Source organism: Ceratotherium simum, chromosome 34 (genome assembly GCF_057802395.1).
Source record: "Ceratotherium simum simum isolate JZ-2026a chromosome 34, ASM5780239v1, whole genome shotgun sequence".
In the NCBI taxonomy this organism is placed as follows: Eukaryota; Metazoa; Chordata; class Mammalia; order Perissodactyla; family Rhinocerotidae; genus Ceratotherium; species Ceratotherium simum.
The window spans coordinates 18,139,206-18,159,536 of NC_141933.1; the positions used below are offsets into that span (position 1 = coordinate 18,139,206).

At 34.7% G+C, this 20,331-nt stretch overlaps 1 protein-coding gene and 2 pseudogenes across 1 annotated transcript; 1 reads left to right on the forward strand and 2 right to left on the reverse strand.

The window, feature by feature from the left end:
• Positions 1 to 295: 295 nt before the first annotated feature.
• Positions 296 to 1,342, reverse strand: LOC147912606 (olfactory receptor 8K1-like; annotated as a pseudogene).
• Positions 1,343 to 5,667: 4,325 nt separating this feature from the next.
• LOC147912607 (olfactory receptor 8K5-like) lies at positions 5,668 to 6,611 on the reverse strand (annotated as a pseudogene).
• A 10,454-nt stretch (positions 6,612 to 17,065) lies between these two features.
• Positions 17,066 to 18,013, forward strand: LOC101408969 (olfactory receptor 5J3-like). The gene is given in 1 exon segment (XM_014779646.2): positions 17,066 to 18,013. A coding segment is annotated over 1 exon segment (939 nt). The 5' UTR covers positions 17,066 to 17,074.
• Positions 18,014 to 20,331: the final 2,318 nt, after the last annotated feature.

Genomic DNA, 20,331 nt, shown 5'->3' on the forward strand with positions numbered 1-20,331 from the left:
CATGGTTCAATCTTTTTTTTCTTTAATATACAGTGACTGCTATAAAATATGTATTACGAATTTTCTGGTTAATTTGGCTCTATTGTGAGTATTTAAGACATGTTTGCCTCAGCAAGTCTAACAAAAATTTAGTATGATTTGCCTTATTTCTAAATAAAATAGGTACCAATATGACTTTAAAAATCACTTGGGACTTATACTACCTGGCTACTATATTTATTTATTCTACTCCAGTTGAGAAGAGTACATCAAGATATAAGAGGAAATGTTTTATCTAGAAAAAGAGGAAAAAAATCTAGTAAAATACTCCTACTTTTTGATGCCATAAAGTTTCTGAAAAAGAATTTAGCAAAGATTTTTGAGCCCACCTTTGCAACTGAACATTAAGATTATATTAAAAGGGAATTTTTGCATCGATTAGTTAAATTTGTCTTCACAGCATCTTTTACCTCCTTGTTCCTTAGGCTGTAAATCAGTGGGTTCAGCACAGGGATCACTAGGGTGTAAAACACAGAGGCCATTTTATCAATATCAAAAGTATGGCTGGATTTGGGTTGCAGGTAAATGAACAATAATGTTCCACAGAACACAACCACCACTGTCAGATGGGAGCTGCAGGTGGAGAAGGCTTTGTGCCTAGTCTCAGTTGAGTTCATTCTGAGAATGGCCGCAAGAATAAATATATAAGATATGAGAACAATCAAGAGGGAAGAGAGCAAATTACAGCCCGGAAAGACCAAGATGATCAATTCTAATTCATGTGTCAGAACAGAGCATGGATATCAGAGGGAGGCTGTCACAGTAAAAATAATTGATGATGTTAGAGCCCCAGAAGGACAAGTTAAATAACGTAATTGTGAGAAATAGTGACAACAATGTGCTGTACAGATAAAGAGTCAGTACCAGCCCCCAACATGCTTTCTCTGCCATGATGACCACGTAGAGAAGAGGTTTGCAGATGGCTACATAGCGATCATAGGCCATTGCTGATAGAATAAACAGTTCAGTGATGATGAAAATCTCAAAGAATGCCTGCTAGGTGGCACACCAATTGTAGGAAATTGTATTTTTGTGCACCACAAAGTTTGTCATCTTTTTTGGGCCAATGACAGTGGAGTAATCAAGATCAGTAATTGACAAATGTCTAAGGAAGAAGTACATGGGGGTACGTAGCTTGGAGTCCAAATGGGTCAAGATAACCATGGCCAGATTACCCATCACTGTCACCAAGTATATGATGAGGAAGACTCCAAAGAGAGGTGCCTGCAGCCCAGGGTTGTCGGTGATCCCCATGAGAATAATCAGTCACCTTGGTCACTGCAGTATGACTGTGTTTCTCCATATAGTTCATCTTAGTGACATATGCAAGGTATCAAATCAATAATTATTATACTTAGGTTGCTATCTTCTAAGAGAATTTAAAACGTACATACAATGGGATATGAGATATAGAGACATTTTGTCTCAAATTATAAATAAAGACTCCTCTTCCCATCAGGCCAAAGCTACACATACCTGGACTCACATTGTAGTGTAAGTGCCTGAAAATTAGCATTTTTTGAATATAATGTAAGTGCCTGATATTAAGCTTCTGATTGCCACAGCACCCATTTCAAAGATATTCATCTCTAATAAACACATTGCCAGCTACACAATTAGATAAAGAGGCAGGCTGCTCCACCCATGAACTTCCCCTTTTAGAAATCACTGGGTGACCTAGATAACTGACTGCTTGCATGGTCCTGCTCTTCCCTTCCTATGCATTAATTCCTGCTCTTATGTTTTCAATTCACTAATAAAAAGTAAACCCAGTGCAAAACCCTCTGCTCCCACCCTCAACCTTAGTAAAGGCAGAACCCTAGGTTTGCACTCTCTCTCTCTCTCTACCTGCAACCTCGCTGTGTGGCCCCAGGCATGCTGTGCGCCCTCCAGGATCTGGGTGATAAATCTTGTTTGTTCATAGTTCCCTGACTGTTGTTGCTGAGGCATGTCTTATAATCATAACAAGAACCATGAAGGCCACAACATTATCTAGCACGCGTTGTCTAGCCACAACATTGTATCTGGTTGGGGGAAGTGTCTCTGGGGGCTCACCACAACTAGTACAGGCCAAGTTGAGTACCCCCAGGCATTCCTAGCTGACAGCATCACTTTCCATAGGCTAAGACTGATACAAAACACACATTCATTGAAACTTTGGTAAAGTAGGCTTTAAAAGGGGCAAGATAGGCAGCCAGCTCTGTGGCATAGTAGTTAATTTCAGTGTGCTCTGCCTCAATGGCCTGGATTTGGATCCTGGGCACGGGCGCACACCATTCATCAGCCATGCTGTGGCAGTGACCCACATACAAATTAGAGAAAGATTGACATAGATGTTACCTCAAGGCCAATCTCCCTCAAGCAAAAAAGTGGAAGATTCGTAACAGATATTGGCTCAGGGTGAATCTTCCTGAGCAAAAAAACATACAAACAGAATAAATGAAATAAAAGGGGCATTTTGGAGTGGTTGTTTTGACACAGCTACTATGATCTATTTCTTTTGACGCAAAAAAATCTTAAGTGTGTCAAAAGACCTCTCCATTATATTTCAGCTTTTTAAAATTTTCAAGTAATTTGTAAAACAAACATCTACACCTAAACTACAAATCTTAAATAACTGACAATCATCAAAGGTGTTTAAAAGCAGCAAGACATAAATAAAAAGACTTTCTGAACTGTTGGTGGAGGGATGAATCAGGTGGTGATTAGGAAACCTCTGACCATTAAATATATATTTCTATACTTCTCACTATAAGTTTGGCTTGTTTGCCCAACACAAAATCTAATGCTATAATATGTTAATTTTAGAATTTTGTTATTAATATCCTGTCCACATTTGCCACAACTGTCATTTCTGCCTATTGAATCACTTCTAATGATCTTCCAATCATACACCCCTCTTCTGCATAAAAAGGACTTGGCCATTCTGAAGATTTATGAACTCTTCATGGAGATTCATGTAGAGGCCCAGCAGGAAGAGTACAAATGAATGTCAAGCGCTGATAGAGAACTCATCATGTACCAGGCACTTTACTGATCACTTTACACGTATTAACTCATATGATCCACACAATAACTCTAGGAAGTAGATAGTGTTACCCTCTCCATTTGAGAGTTGAGGAGACTGAGCCACAAGGTGTTAAATAACTTAACCAAAGTCACTCAGATAGTAAGTGGTGGAGTCAACATTCAAACAAAATCGTTCTGTCTTCAAAATATACTCTCATAAACATAAGACAGAGGTATGAGGCCTCTCCATTAAGGTCACCCTGAGCAGACAGGAAACGGAAAGTGGGACAGGAAATTCACCAGGTAAATAAGGATGGACAATGACCCTTGTTAGAATAGACGACTGAAGCTGTAAATGTATTTGAAAACTAAGATCTAAATGCACAGCACAGAGTATCAGGGACTCTCTGACAGGTCTGACCCACACATTAATCCTATTGATGACAGAACAGTATATTGCAAAGGAAGAACCTGTTCTTGAGAGCATAATATCCTCCAAGATCTTTGGTGATGATCCAGTTTAAGCCGTATGCCCTGAGAAATTTTCAAAGACCGATCCTTCCTACTCACCTTAGTAGAGAATCTACTTGGGCTTGCTGTTGTTTTAATCTTTAGCAGTTGTTGCAGAATGGATATAAGTTTTTCTCTACCCCTTTGAGACTCATTTTGTGGAAACTTCTTTAATCTGTTTCAAGGGTAAACAAATTGCACATAATTACCAGAGGGAGAATGCTTTGGTTAAATGTTAATTATTCTCAGAATGTCCCATTAAGAAAAACCAAAAGTATTTCATGCCTGAGTCTAACTGAATAAATAAATTATGTGATATCACTAAACACTGGAAATCATAAATATGTCTTTGTGGGCATCTCAGTTACACAATATCATGCACATATTAGGTAAATTATACACACACACACAACATGTGAGTAAACAAAAGAATGACTTCCTAGAAAAAGATTATGCAATATTTGATAATACAACATCCATTGACCAAGGTTATTTTTGTTGGATATATTACTATAGGTTGACATAAGACAACACCTTACAACTTGTATTGTTTCTGCCAATAAATCAATGGTAAATCTTTTCTTCATCTCTTCATAAACTATGTTTTATCCCTGTTTTTAATGATTTCTCTTTGTCGTTGATTTTCAAAAAGTTGATTGTGGTGTGTGTAAGTTGGCATAATTTCCTATCCACTTATTCTGCTTAGAATTATTTTAGCTTTTTCTGTTTTTGGAATTATAGTTTGTTTCTTTTCAACTATTTTGGAAAAAATTCTGGCCAGCATTTCTTCCAACGTTTTTTCTGCCCCATACAGTCTCTTCTTTCTACTTGGACCTACATTTACATGTGCAGTACGTAACTCGTCATAGTTCTACAGATCACTGAGACTATTTTCACAGTTTTTGTTCAGTATTTTGTTTTCTTTCTGGCTTCATTTTGGGTAGTCTTTACTGTGATAAGTTTAAGTATAGTTCTTTCCTTTTCAGTGTATAATTTGCTGTTACTTTCATTCAATAAATATTTGTTCATATCCAACACTGTACTTCAATCTTTACAAGTCTCATCTGGTTATTTTTTAATTTTTCAATTGTCTCCTCAAAATGTTAGTGTTTTCTTAAATCAGTCAGTATATTGAACATATTTACAGTCTGTTTTAAAGTCTTTGGCTGATAATTCTACCATCACTGTCATTTAAGGATCTACTTTAATCATCTCCTGGGAGGCATCACGTGTTCTTGCTTGCTTTCAGACATGTTTAGTGTTTGCGGCTGGCTGAATATCGTAAATTTTATGTTAATAAGTGCTTTTTTCTGTCTTCCTAAAAGAATGTTAAGTGTTTTAAACAAGAATCAGTTGTCTCTTTTTCAGACTTGTTTTCAAACTATATGAGTAGGGGTCTGTGGTAGCTTTTATCTCTAAGATCTCTACTGGATGCCCAAGTGTTGAACGAGGACTCTCTACTCTGGCTTTTTGGAACTCTAATGTCTTCCTGCTCTATATGATCTCTGGAACTGTTCAGCTTACAATTCCATGATCAGTCTTTTATCAGCCTTGTGGACCTTCACTGTAGACATGCCCAAGTTAGGGTTCAGGCACAAACTCAAGGAGATCTTGTAATGTAATTACTTTCAATGCAAATGAATTTAATTCTCCAAAGGCTGAGATTGGCAGAATGGATTTAAAAAAATCATGATCCAACTATATGCTGTCTGCAAGAGACTCACTTTGTTTACATTTTTGTTTTAGGTTCACAAAATACAATGAAAACCAGATTGAAAAGATACGTGCTTTAAAAATACTGACAGAAGAAGACATGTAGTTTACTGATGTAGAGCTTTAAGTGTGTCCTTTGGGAGAAATGAGAGGTTCTGTGGGATCACTAAAGGAAAAATTGAGTCAAAAATGAGGAATGTTGGGGACAGAGTGACAGTTAATTGATTTCTAAAATATGAGAATTAATTTGGCTGAATATAAAGGGACCAATCTATTTGTACATTATAATTAGTTTTGCTCTGGAGGCAAAAAGAATGTAATTATATCTATGAAAAATATTATCAAGTGACGTTTGCCTTTATCATAGTTTATTAGAACAACATTCCATATTGAATATTAGATACAAAGTTTGCATTGATTCTTAAAGACTCTGTGGAAGACATTTTTTACCTCTTTGTTCCTTAAGCTGTAGATCAAGGGGTTAAGCATGGGGATCGCTAAAGTGTAAAACACAGAGGCCACTTTATCAGTATCAAAGGAATGAGTGGATTTGGGCTGCATGTACATAAACAGTAGAGGCCCATAGAATACAACCACCATCATCACATGAGAACCACATGTGGAGAAAGCTCTTTTCCTGCCCTCTGCAGGATGCATTCGAAATATGGCTATCAGAATGAGTATGTAGGACATTAGGACTACCAGGAGGGAAGAGATCAAATTCAATGCTGAAAATAGTATGATCAATGATTCTGTTTCTTGTGCATTTGAGCAGAACATAAGTAACAAGGGAACATCATCACAGTAGAAATGACTGATGACGTTAGAGCCACAAAAGGTCAATGTAAAAATCTTTACAGTGAACATTAGAGCCTGAAAGGTGCTGTAGAGGTATCAAATGCCTACCAGTACATGACAAAGTCTTTGGGACATGATAACATGGTAGAGCAAAGGGTTACAGATGGCCAGATAACGGTCATAGGCCATGGCTGACAAGATGAAAAATTCACTGATGATTAACATAAGAAAGAAAGCCAACCGTGTGGCAAATGCATAATAGGAAATGGTATTTTGCTCCACAACAAAATTTAGCAGCATCTTGGGACAAATGACAGTAGCATTACCAAGATCAATGAAGGCCAGGTGTTTGATAAAAAAATACATAGGTGTGTGTAGGCGGAATCCACCTGGGTCAAGATGATCATACTCAGATTGACCACCACTGTGATTGTGTAGATGATGAGGAAGACCCAAAACAGGGGAACCTGCAGCTCAGGCCGCCTTGTGACTCCCATCAGAATGAATTCTGTGAGCAGTGTTAGATTCCGTTGGCCCATTTAATCCAGTTAGCTCTTCTGGGAAGAAACAGAGAAGTTGTTGATAGCTTTCGTGTAGTGCCATCTAAACAAATTATATTTGTAGACAGAATGGAGATTTTTCTTCATACTAAGGAGTAGAAAAATAATTCCCATACCTGATTTTAAAACTAAAATAAATGATAGAATTATCTACTTTCCAAGGGGAGGGATCCAAATGAAACATATGTACCATTGTGACAGATTACACTCTGGGTAGACTCAGCAATGTTCGGAACATAGGCATTGATTTAAAACAGCCATATAGGAATTAATATAGAAATATTAGACTTTATGTTCTCTACGCAATGGCATCACAAGTTTTCTTTACTATACTTTCATTTTTGTCTGAGACTTCTTGTGGAATTTTGATATTCTTAAAGAGACAGGCAGAGATAATGTAAAGCTAATGAAGTTTAAGATTTAGGGTCCTTCATTTGTACTTTCAAGGCCCTGGGTGGGGCCTTAGCAACAAACTCACAAAGATATATCTTTGTAAAAGTTGCAAATGTAAAATATTTAACCTTGATCCATTAGGCTCACTTTCTCTTTCCATTTCAACTTTTGCTCCATCACACTTCAACTAATGTCAGGATGCCCTGGTGTGTCTGCAGGCATTTGTAGGGTCCAGCTAAGGGAAGATTGACTTATTTGATATTTAGTGGGTATGTTTATACGATTCAAAATCAATGACATTTATCATTGAATAATGCTATGTATTTTGGTGTAGGAATGGCTTCTAAGAACACTCCTGTCACCCAATATGCTGAGATGTGTATGAAATTTCATTAACAAAAATATTATATTCATAAATTTTATGATGTTTGTGGGTATTAGTTTGTTTAAAACTGAATCTTTAAAATTCTTTTTCCATTCTAAATAAATATTCACATTTATGCCTCAACTTATATGTACAATTTTATTACTTATTCTGAAAAGAAAATCCTCAAATTAGTATAAGCTTCAAGATGCATAAGATCTGGATCCATTCCTGCTAAAATATATGGTTTATATCAATACTCAGGGATTTTGAATATTTAATTCTATATTCTTTAATTCCTTTAAATGCTTATTTATATGCATAAATTAATTCCTCCACTGTGGATATGATAGGTATATAAGGCATTTAAAATAAGTATTTGAGCATTTATTACATCTTACATTATTTTCAACTTATTTCTCAAATTGTACAATGAAGTACATATAGAGCATAACACTGTGATTTTCATATTTTTCAGTGATAAGTACAGCCCTCTCCATTTCATAAAATTTACACGGGAAGTCAGGAAAACAAAGTGGAACTGCTCTGATTAAAGATAGTGAAGCTGCTTTAGCTTAATCCATTTGTATTTTATTTCTCTCACATTCAGTTTCTCCTCAACAAAAATCTGGAACTCTGTGAGCATGATTTCCAATTGGAGGAGTGATTGTAGTTCAAAATATTGTCCGTTAAAATACAAGATAAAATTACTATAACGCAAGGTAATGCTCAGCTTTAGCCTGCACGTCTGTCAAGTAGAAACTTCTGGAAGCCTACCACAATGTCCAAACCTACAGTTTTCAGCAGCTGAATCTGGTCCCACCCTGTGGCAGTTGGCAGAATTCTAGGATCTGCTAATTTTGGTTGTTGATTTAGCCAGTCCATCCAAGAAATGGGGACGGCGGAGGAAGGCTCTACTGGAGATTGGTGAGCCACTGCTCCCCCTCTTTCCTAGTTGAAGTCGTCTGCTGATTCTCCATTGAGTCCCACTCTGCTCTCAGGTCCCTTCCTGTTTCACAAATAAGAACCAAGTGTTGCAAGGCCTGCTGTCACGGGTTTTCCTGTAGAACACGAGATACACCGGATTAAGCAAAGGAATTCAGAATTCAGGTACCAATTCCACGACTTTGAAGTCTTCAGTGCTTTGCTAAGAATTATTCTAGTGTTTATTGTCTTTTATCTCCATTTTCACTGTCAGTTATTATCTCCTTCTCCCGTTCAAGATGTCTGGATTCTTTCACCATGCTCACTCGTCTTTTTTTATTTCAATTTTTATCTTGTTGTGGTAAGAATGCTTAACATGAGACCTACCCTGTTAACAGATTTTTAAGCGTACAATACAGTATTGTTAACTATAGGCACAATGTTCTACAGCAGATCTCTAGATCTTATTCATCTTGCATAACTGAAACTTTATACTTGTTAATTAACAACTCCCCATAAGATTCAGCAATCCCACTTCTGGGTATTTATTGAAAAGAATTGCTATCAGGATCTTAAAAATATGGTAATACCCAGCACTTTCTTCTCATTTGGAAAAGGATATCTCTGATTAGTTTTGAACATCTTGGTATTTTCATTTTAAATAGTTCCATTTAGGGCTAACCATCAGAGGAGACAAAATACAAGAAGGATGCAAAGGGACGACTGACTTTTTCAATCTTAAGACATGGCGATATCAGTTAGGAATTATTTGAGGTTCAGGGCTTTCTCCATAACTTGTAAAAATCATTCTATTTATTTGTCAGTCTACTCAATCAGTTTGTAAAGTCCATTCTGAAAAAACCAACCTGAGTAATAAGCAACTAGTAGGGAAAATAAGCAAACAAGTAAAAAATCTATAAATTCAGGCATGGGAGTTTATCCTGATACATAAGGATATATATATCCTTATGTTAAACTTATTTTCATTTTATAAAATATTATGTGCATAATACATATCTTAAAATATTATTTTCCAAATATTGCATTGGGTATATTTATATAAAAGAATATTTATCAAATATTACATAGGACATATACTACAAATTATTTGTTGCTTATCTGAAATTCAAATGTAGCTGGGCATTCTGTATTTTATCCGCAAATCCTAATCATAATAGTTTCTAATAGATGAAATTGGTGATGATTTTTTCAGACATTTCTAACTTCCTCTTCACTTGTAATATCCAAATGCCACTATCAACTTTCACAAATCGAATGAATCTATGACATCTAGTGAATTCATGGGATTAAATGCCCTAAAAATCCCATACTACTCCAGGGAACCCAGTTTCAAAGGAGATAATGAATTTTTATGATGTAAAGAATCCATTGTCAATGACCATAAGAGTGTCCACGGTCAGAAGCCAGGAATCATGGGAAATTACCAACACCCAGATGCTAACCTAAATCAACAACAATTCCTAGTCACTCAACTTTAATGAAGAACTGGATTTTCTTCTCCCAAACTACTCTTACTTTTTCTTTGGGTAGGGAGAATTTATGCTTCTCCTCTCTCTTTGTGATGCTCCCTGAGGAAGTAGCATGTAATTTATTCAGATGATTGTGCTCAAATCATCTGAAAGATTTTTAAAAATTGCCTTTTTGTGCCTGCTAATTATGCAAAACACCCTACATCTTCCCTAGTGAGAAGATATGAAAGACTATTCAAGCAAATGAACAAAACAACATAAATGATGCAGTTCTGTGGAGACCTACATGACATAAAGGTACTCACTGACACAGAGTCAGTGATTAAAGTTAACAGTGGAAAACACTTTGACATCAGCTTTATCCCAGTGAGACTGGAGCAGTTGCAAAACTGTAAATCACATTATTATCATCACATAGAACTTTTCATTTGGATTTATTGTTCCAATAAAAATAAGTAGTAAATACTGTGTTTAAAACATATCACTTAACTTTTGTGAGATAGATATTACTAGTCCCATATTTGGAGGACACTAATCTCAGATAAATGATGTAATTTGCCCAAAGTAACAAGATCTATAACTAGAAGATTTAATATTAATGTCTCATCTTTAAGTGAGTGATATATATGCCTTGTCCTTTCATATGGTGAACCCATAACAATTACTCTGTTACTATATGTGTTACTATAATGAGTGTCTCAAAGGTAGTGTCTCCTGAGCTGAGATCCTATCACTCTTAAATAACGTCCAGTACAACTTCATTGGGAGTAAAATCTATATAAGGTGGTACATTCCATCTCTCATAAATTTTCCGTATGTCTTCTTTCTCTGTAACTTCTTTATATATAAGAATTGAGGAAAATTCACATTCAGTTAAACATGGATCTAAATGGTAGAAATTGATGTTTTGAAAAATGTATTTCCCTTGTTCCTAATACCTAAATCAAGATATAGAATATTTTCAACACCAAAGAAAATTCCCTACTGCTCTATAATCCCCACACTGTAGGCCACTCCAACTGTAAGGAAATTTTCCTTATACCGTATCCCTCAAACAATATCCTCCTCCTACCCCCAGCAACTACCACTCTGGTTTCTACTCCTAGAGCTATTTTCCCTGTTTCTGAAGTTCTTAAGTGGAATCACACAATACTTACTCACAATCTGGCTTCTTTCACTCAGCCTAGTGACTTTGAAATTCATCCATGCGTTTATATTGCTGAATGATATTCCACTGCATAAATATATCACAATTTTTTAACTATTCTCCTATTGATGAAACGTTTAGTATGAACACTCATATTAAGTATATTTGTGGACTTATACATTAATTTCTCTTTGTTATAGATCTAAAATTGGAATTACTAGATCATAAGGTAAATGTATGCTTCACTTTATAAGAAACTGCCAGCTTTCAAAACTTATTGTATCATTTTCCATTACCAATAGCTAAATATGAGAGTTTCATTTTTTCCACATCCTTGCCAGTATTTGATTCGGAAATTTAAAAATTTTTTAAATTAATTTTATTTTTTTAATTTGTTTTTAATTTAGAAATGGAAATTAGTGTAAATGATATCTCATTGTGATTTTAGTTTTTATTTACCTGATGACTAGTGACAATGAACACTTTTCTGTGTACTTGTTGGTCATTCATATATCTTCTTTGTAAAGTGTATTTTTGCCGTTTTAATTTAGATTGTTCTTTTTTTTTACTGAATTTAAAAATTTTTTTATATGTGTCCTAGGTAAAACTACTTTTCCATATTTTCTTGTAGAAGTTTTATTGTTTTGACTATTATGTTCAGTTCTTTGACCCAAGATCTTGCAGTGATACAAAGAGGAGTTGTGCTATCACTAAGGACGGCAGAAAACTTTCCCCCACCTGAGAGCTCCACATATGAAAACAGATTGAGATGCAAGGATGGAGTGCGTAGGAGAGGCCAGAAAGCTAATAAAGCCACAACCCAAGGTACACAGAACTGTCCTAAAACTGAAAAGAAAATAGAAGAGCCACAAATCAGTATCTATTACCACTTCAAAGTTTGCTCTAATTTTCTTGTACATTTGAGTGTCAAGGAATTTGGATTCTATCTTGGACAATGTGAATTTTGCTGTGAAGATGACTGAATTCTGTTATATTCTTCTTAAGAGTGTTGATTTCATATTTTCTTTTTTTATTTATTCATATTTTATTTTAGCAGGAAGTTAACACAGTTTGACTCAAACTGCAAATTTTGTCTCATGGTTTGCAAAACAAATGTCAGTTCATATTTTTAGCCTTGTCTTGGCTACTGGAATCTGCCCCATACTTACACGGTTCAGGGTCAGTGAACACTGAATATGGGTCTAAATTTCCCTGACTGACTCCTTTCTGGAATTCATCCCTAATTTTTGTATGGCTGTGCTTGTCCCAAACTCTGTCTTCTTGTTCTTTAGATCAGAAATACTGTAGGTTATGTATAAGATTGTTATTTGAATGGTGCAGACTGGGGCCTTCCCTCAAAATAGAAGTTGAAAAATGGGGAAATCACCCATTCCTTTAGGGTCTAATATCTTTCAGAATCTACCTAACTTTGGTTTCTCTCCTCTACTTTCAGTTTTTTTTCCTAAGATATTAGTTTTTAACTGTGAGGTGGTTTGTCTTAGCAAAGCTTGCTTCGTCATTACCAGAAACAGATCAGGAAATCGTATATTTATTTCAGTTTTTAAATTATGTTTTTGCCTAATACAGAATTATAGTTTGATATTTTTTCTAATGTTTTAAATAGGTTACTTAATTTTCTTCTGGCGCACATTAGTTTTTTTCATAAATTCTGTGTTCATTCTTATCATTATTTTTTTTCTGTATGTGATGTATTTTCCATAGGTCTTTCACATTTTTAAATGTTTAATGTTTTTTTTTTTTTTGTCTTTTGGTACTTAGATGTGGATAGTTTCTATTGGCTAGTGTTCAAATTCACTATTTTTTTTTTCCTGCAACGTCTTATCTGCTTTTATCAAATGAACAATGAAATATTACTTTCCAATATTACATTCAGCTTTAGTAACTCAATTTGTTCTCTATCGTAATTCCTATTTCTCTCTTTAGTATCCACGTTTGCTCTTAAATTCCTGCAAATATTTATAACTGTTTTAAAGTTCTCATTTTATTAGTATTGTTTTTTAGTATTATCAGAGAAAAATACTGATAATTTATTTTTCTCACGCTTATGGATAACATTTTTCTTCTTCAGTGTGAAAATAAATATTTCTTTGAATGTTGGACATTGCAGACATTCTTCAGTTATCAGAATTTTTCAATTGTTTTTTAAACAGTGTTGAGTTTTGTTTGGCAGGCAGTTTATTTACTTGCAAATCTGCTTAATATTTTTGAGAGCTAATGTTGAGTTCTGTTAGCGTGGAGTTTAATGGATCCTTTCCTCTGAGGCAATTTCTTCTCTCTTCTACCGTCTTCATTGAATGGCCATAAATATTCATTGAGTTTCCTCACTAATGTTTGACAGAATTTGAACATATCCCAACCATTTGTGAACTAGTAGTCTCATCATAAAGATCTCTGGTAGTTTCTCTTTCCCTGGTAGTTGTTCTTGATCTGCTCTTATGGAGTCTTACCTTCATACATGCAGCTTAGGAATTATTTAGTCTCAAACAGACTTCTGCCAATATCTTAACCACTTTGTCTGCTTAAGTCTCTCCATTTCAGTACTCAGCTCCACATATTCCAGGCACCTCAGACCTGCCTGATCTAATTTTGCATCTTCAACTCAATATGCCTATTGTGTTCTCCGTGTGCTCGACCACCGCCCTGTGTCAGGGACCAGCAAATGTGTCCCTTCTCTCACAGATCATAGTCTTGTGTTGCCAACTGTCAAATATCTGAAAACATTTTTTGCATGTGTATTCTTCAATTTTCCAGTTGTTTTCAACAGCAGAATTATTAAAATCCAAGATTCCAGTTACAGAGATGGACAGAAGCCCTCAGGAAATGCATATTACAAATTTCCCCGTATTAGTCTAATTTTTAGCATGTCTTATTTTTCCCCATGAAGATTATCCATTTTTTAGGACAGATTTCTAGATATTCTGGTATTAGTGTTTTGGGAGTATATTTATTCTTCAATCTTTCTAAAAATGAATATTCAATCATATTTGATAACCCCTTTATCTCTAATGTGTTACATAATGCCTAGAGTATATGATCCATTAGTTTGATGAGTGTAAGCATTGAATCTAAACCAGATTTCTAGCAGGACTCCTCCCAACTCATTCTGCATGTTAAGTTAAGAATAAAGATAGACATCCTTACCATCAGCAATTGGCTGTACTCTGTGTGTGTGTATGTTGTTTTCAAAGAAGAGTTTAAAAGTAGTAGCATTTGTCAGGTTCCTTGTCTCGCATATCTACATAAAGACAAAGTTTGTAACAAGCCTAGTAACATTTAAGCATTTATCACTTAGGTAATTCACTGTTCCATTGAGCAAATTCTTTTCAATTATTGTTCCTATTATATTTCACTGAATTCAAGAAGCGACCCCTCATCTTTTGCTTGATGTTTTCTTAAATTCTTTATAGCATTTTAGTTAATTATATCCTCTAGGGAGATATATGAGTCATGGGAAAATGTAAAATCCCTTAATAAATTGAGTGTTTCCTAAGGTTTCATTTATTACTGTATAATGTTTAAGCTGTGACAGAGCTCATTAGAGGCTGATGTAAATGTATATGTATAGCTGTCTTTTCTACCCAAATTTGGCCTTTTAGATGAAAAAAATAAATATGTTAAGACTTTATTTGTTAATTTGTTATTCTGCTTGTTGTGTATTAATAGTTAAGATTTATCTTCAATTATTTTACCTTCAGCTACATACTAGTCAAATATTTAGTAATGCTGCTTATCGTATAATCATTAACTGAAATTGTTTTCGAGTAAAGGATAAGAAACTATGGAAAAAGATGACGTTTCTAAAGTTGAAATTTTAAAATATTTTCTTTTGGTAAGTTAAATTTATATTGTTAAAATTGATTTTTCCTTTTTTATTTTTTTCATATTTAGTAGATGAGTTAAAAAGTTTGTTTTAAATCCAATAGAATCATATGAGTGATAAGAATATTAGAGGTTATTTGATACAACTCCATAGCTTATCATTCAAATCCCCTTACAATATCACTTTAAATTTTGCAGAGAATGGACATCTCTGAAAATGTAATATAATTGAATTTCTAAAGTCCATTTGGAAATCCCATTTCCTTAATTATGCTTGTAATCAAAACTATTTACAATAGATAATCGTTCCTTGAGAAAGTGTTATTCAATTGGTATTCTAAAAAGATGACTCAGATAATTAGAAGAGAGCTCTAACCAATGCAACTTTCTGCAGTTATGGAAATGTTCTGTAATCTGTGCTATAAAATGTGGCTGTTGGTCACATACGGCTGTTAAGCACTTGAATAGGGACTAGTTCAAAGAAATAAAATTTTAGTTTCATTTAATTTTATGTAGTTTCACTTTTTATTTAAATAGTCACATGAAGTTACTAGCTACTGTATTGGACAGTTCAGATGTGATGAACTGATGTTATATTCAGTTTTGAAATATTCTGGCTTAACCTTATTTGTTGAAAGAACTCTTGCATTTTAGCCAATATTTTGGTCGTTTCTAAGCAGCTATGAAAAACTTGTGAAAATTTATAGGCTAATAATTTATCAAAGAAAGTTGTAAACCATCCATCTGCATTTCTATTTAATTATCATTTTAAATAAAACTAACCAGAGATTTAAAATAGAGGAAAAGTAATTGGTTGACTATAGTACTTTTTTTCATTATTTATACTCATCTACACCCTCCCTAAAACATTCATGTATCAATCATTAATGAATATATTGCTTATCTACCTACTTATCTACCTACCTATCTTACTATCTATATAGCAAAACTTAGCATTTTGCTTCCAATATCTCCTATTTTCTTTTCAATGGCCATGAGATGTGGGTGTAACATGCACAGGCTGAAAGAAGATAAAGAAATTCCTAAAGTCAATAAGTCAAGAAGTGACAGCAACATATTTTAATCCCAGGTTGGGCTACTGCTAACCACTTTCTTTTTGTGGCAAACTGAAACATTTTAATTAAAATAAATTGATAGAATTGATATATATAGGCCAAATTTTATCATTGTTTTTATTTCTTAATTTCTAAAACTATACTCTCTTAACTAAATATAGAATATGGGAGAGAGAGTTTTATTATGGACATATCAATTCTTATAGAAATATAATACAACAGAATAACAAGCATAAGTAACCAAACTGTCTAATGAAAACTGGATTTAGAAAATCATAATAATCATACATATGTATCTTCATATGAAGGATATGAAAAAGTATTCCAGAGCAATAGGTGATTGTGATTACCCCATTTTAAATTTCATCTTTTCCATATATGTGTATGTGAGTGTATAAATACATATACTTATATTTTTATATGCATGTATATAGCAAATAATTAAATAATATACATCATTTACATAGGCATTTATATGACAATAAGTTAATAGCAAAAATAAATATATAATTTATTTATTCAGGGCCTCAGATAATTTATGAACTCTTCTAATTGCTTTTTTTAAGCAAGTCATAGTTTTCTCTGCTCTGAGTCTCATCACTGGGTAATTCCACTGAGGGTCTCCTTCCATGTTGCTGATAAGGAGGTGTCAGAAGAGGCCAGAGATTTATGCACTTTACAGAGTATCATGGCATCATCTTTGGAGGTCAGGCTCACTGCCTCGTTATCCTTGCCAATTCTCTCATTACATCATCGTGCTTTTGTGGATTAACTGCATAGTTAATAGTGCACCTGATTTTAGATCTTCTTGTAATTAATTCTTTTATATCCAAAATGAAGAGTTCAAGAAAGGGCTTAAATTTAATTTTGCAAATTCCTTTTACTCACCATCACTGTCCCTCATGTCAGTATCAACTTCCTATGGAGGTAGGCACTTTAGAGACACACTAAAATTTTTGAGAGTCAAAATGCTTTTTCACATGTTTCCTTATAGGATAGAATCATAACTAAAGCTGAAAACAATTGAGACAATCTAGTCAAGCTCCTACTATTATAAATGAGGAGACTTAGGTTCAGCAAAATCATGTATTTTTCCAAGTACCGAAGGCTATAAATATTTCTGTTTGCTTTTAATGAATATCAGATTCCCCCGTGTCCATTCTAATCCTCTTATCTTTTTCACCTCAGATTTCAGGAAAAGGAATAAACAAATGGCTGAAGAGAATTTTATGGCTGTTACTGAGTTTATTCTCTTGGGGCTGACAGACCGTGCTGAACTGAAAGTCGTACTTTTTGTGCTGTTCCTGGTGATTTATGTCATTACCTTGGTGGGGAATCTGGGCATGATCTTCTTAATCCAGGTCACTCGCAAGCTCCACATGCCCATGTACTTGTTCCTCAGCTGCCTTTCATTTGTAGACGCCTGCTGCTCATCTGCTATTGCACCGAAAATGCTGATCAGCTTCTTGGTTGTGAGGGGAACCATCTCATTCTCTGCCTGAGTAGTACAGCTTTTGTTTTTTGGGGTGTTCATCACCACAGAAGGCTTCTTGCTATCGGTGATGGCATATGACCGTTATGTGGCCACTGCCAACCCTTTGCTTTACACTGCAGCCATGTCTAAGAGGAAGTGCGTAGGGCTGCTCATTGGGTCATTCGTAGCTGGAATGATTAACTCATTGACACACACAATGAGCTTAGGGAGACTGTCCTTCTGTGGGTCCAATGTTGTCAGCCACTTCCTCTGTGATGCTCTCTCGCTCCTAAGGCTGTCATGTTCTGACACCTCCATGAATGAACTGTTGCTCTTAACCTTCTCTGGAGTCACCGCCATAACTACCTTCTTGATTGTAGTCATTTCCTACACATTCATTGCTGTTGCTGTCCTGAGAATGCGCTCAGCAGCAGGCAGACAGAAAGCCTTGTCCACCTGTGCCTCTCACCTGACTGCTATGACCATATTCTATGGTACCTTAAGCTTTAAATACATTCAACCAAGTTCTCAGTATTCTGTAGAAGAGGAGAAGGTGGTTTCTGTGTTCTGTGCACTAGTGATTCCCATGTTAAACCCATTGATTTACAGTCTGAGAAACAAGGAGATAAAGACTGCTGTGAGAAGGGCCATAGAAATGAAACATTTCCCCTGTTAATTACAAGTCTCCGTTAATCCTACAACATTCTATCAATTGACTCTTATTTCCAAGAATTCCATAAATGTTAAGGTTTCTAAGGCTTGTACAGACTTTTTCATTCTATACACTTATTTGTCATATGAGGAGGCAGCCAGAAAGGGAAAGCTGTTTAATTCATATATCTGCATCACAAAAACAATAGCCTGTCCCATAGTTCTTCTGATATTCTCGGTTATGAATCTCTGAATCAATACAAAAGACAGTGTTACATTTATATATTTCTGTTATTTGAAGAAAATAATTGTGTAATAATACTTGTATTTAAGGACATAGAAATATGGTACTTACTAAGAGAAAAATAATTGATTCTTAAGTTTCCAAGAACTATATATAGATATAATATATATCTATATATATACTATATATATAGTATATATATAGTATATAATATAATATATATATTATATATATATATATATATATATAATATATATATATATATAGTATACTATATAATATATATATATATTATATCTATATATTATATCTATATATATACTATATATATAGATATATATATATTATATATCTATATATAGTATATATATATATATCTATATATAGATATATATATATATACTATATATAGATATAATTATATAGCTGAAATTTGCCTTCATTGACTTATATTTTAACTAGTCTAAAGAATGGTTGTGGTATTGCAATTCGTAAGAAGAAATATACGTTTAGTCTTCTTCTAGTTACTGACACAGAGCTCCTACAACCCTTGGAATTTCCTAAGTGATGAGAGTCATAGAGGTGTCTTTTGTTATGTCAATGAGACGACTTTTGCAAAGCACCTGAGAATGGGTCTAGTTACCGCAGGAAGCCACCACTCATCAATGTTTGGGACTTTCAGTTCCTCAACCTGATTTCCAGAGAGGGAAGAGGGGCTGAAGTTTGAATGAATCATCAATGGCCAATGGTTTCATCAATCTTGCCTGTGTAATGAAGCCTCCATAAAACCCCAAAAGGAATGGTTTCTGAGAGATTCTAGGTTGTTGAACCAGACTGCTTCCACATGTGCTGGGCCCCAAACTCAATGAGGACAGAAGCTTCTTTGTTCTGTATCTGGTTCTATGTATCTCTTCATCTGACTGTTGGTTTATATCATTTGACACCCTTTGTAATAAACCAGTAATCTAGTGAGTAACCTGGTTTCCTGAGTTCTGTGAGCCACTCCAGGAAATGTATGGAACCCAAGGAGGAAGATCATGGAAACCTCTGATTTATTCTCACCAGGGCAGAAGCACAAGCACAACCTTTGGACTTGTGATTTGCATCTGAAGTTGGGGGGCAACATTCTGGGACTGAGCCCTCGACCTGTGGAATCTGATGCTGTCTCCAGGTAGACAGTGTCAGAATTGAGTTGAATTGAAGGACTCCTAGCTGTTGTCAGAGAATTTCTGGCCACTGACCTCAGCAGAATTGGGCTGACCATCTGCTGCTGCCTGGATTGCAGCAGAAAGAGAACAGCAGTGGAAACTAAAAGGAAAATAGTGAGAGACCTCTCAGGCTGCAAAGACCTATCTGAACAACGCCAGAAGTGCTCATTTCTGACAAATAGTATGTGATATTCTGGCTGCAGATTACATAAAGCCCTTAACTGTGAAAAAATAGTAGGAACCCTGCACACACACTGGAATTTAGGAGCAGAATCATTAATGGTAGACCCCCATACAAATATAATGAGAACTTTCAACTTCTGCTTTTCCAAAAACATATTATGTCATTAGTTTCTTTTTTTCTAGGCCTTAATCTCTGAAAGACTAGGGTGGCTGTCCCTATGATTACTTTTGAGATTATAACAGAAGGCTTTTTCAAGATTTAAACTTCAGATTTTAAAATTTTAGTTACACGTGTAGGATGACTTAAAGAGTAATTTTTGAGTACTTAAATTTCAAAACCAATTCCATCTCTTCTTTTAAGCATCTTCTTCCTCTTCATGCAAGATTTAAAACAGAAAATTGCCAAGAAGATATTTCACATTCTGGAAACTTACCATTTACAGAAATTCCATTGAATACACTTAAAATCAGACTATGTAAACTAATATCTACTTATTGACTTAGTTCTGTAAGCATTCACTCTATGATTCTAAAATTTTTCTTCATTTAGTAACTTCAACCTTTACCATTAATGAGCAAAAAGAAGTCCAAGGGAAATATATTTGTATTAACAGTAAATTGAATTAAATACATTTTTCTGTATTTTTGAGTTCCATTACTATCGAGATTATTGGAGGCAATCTGGGATTCTTAAAGCCCAGAGACAGT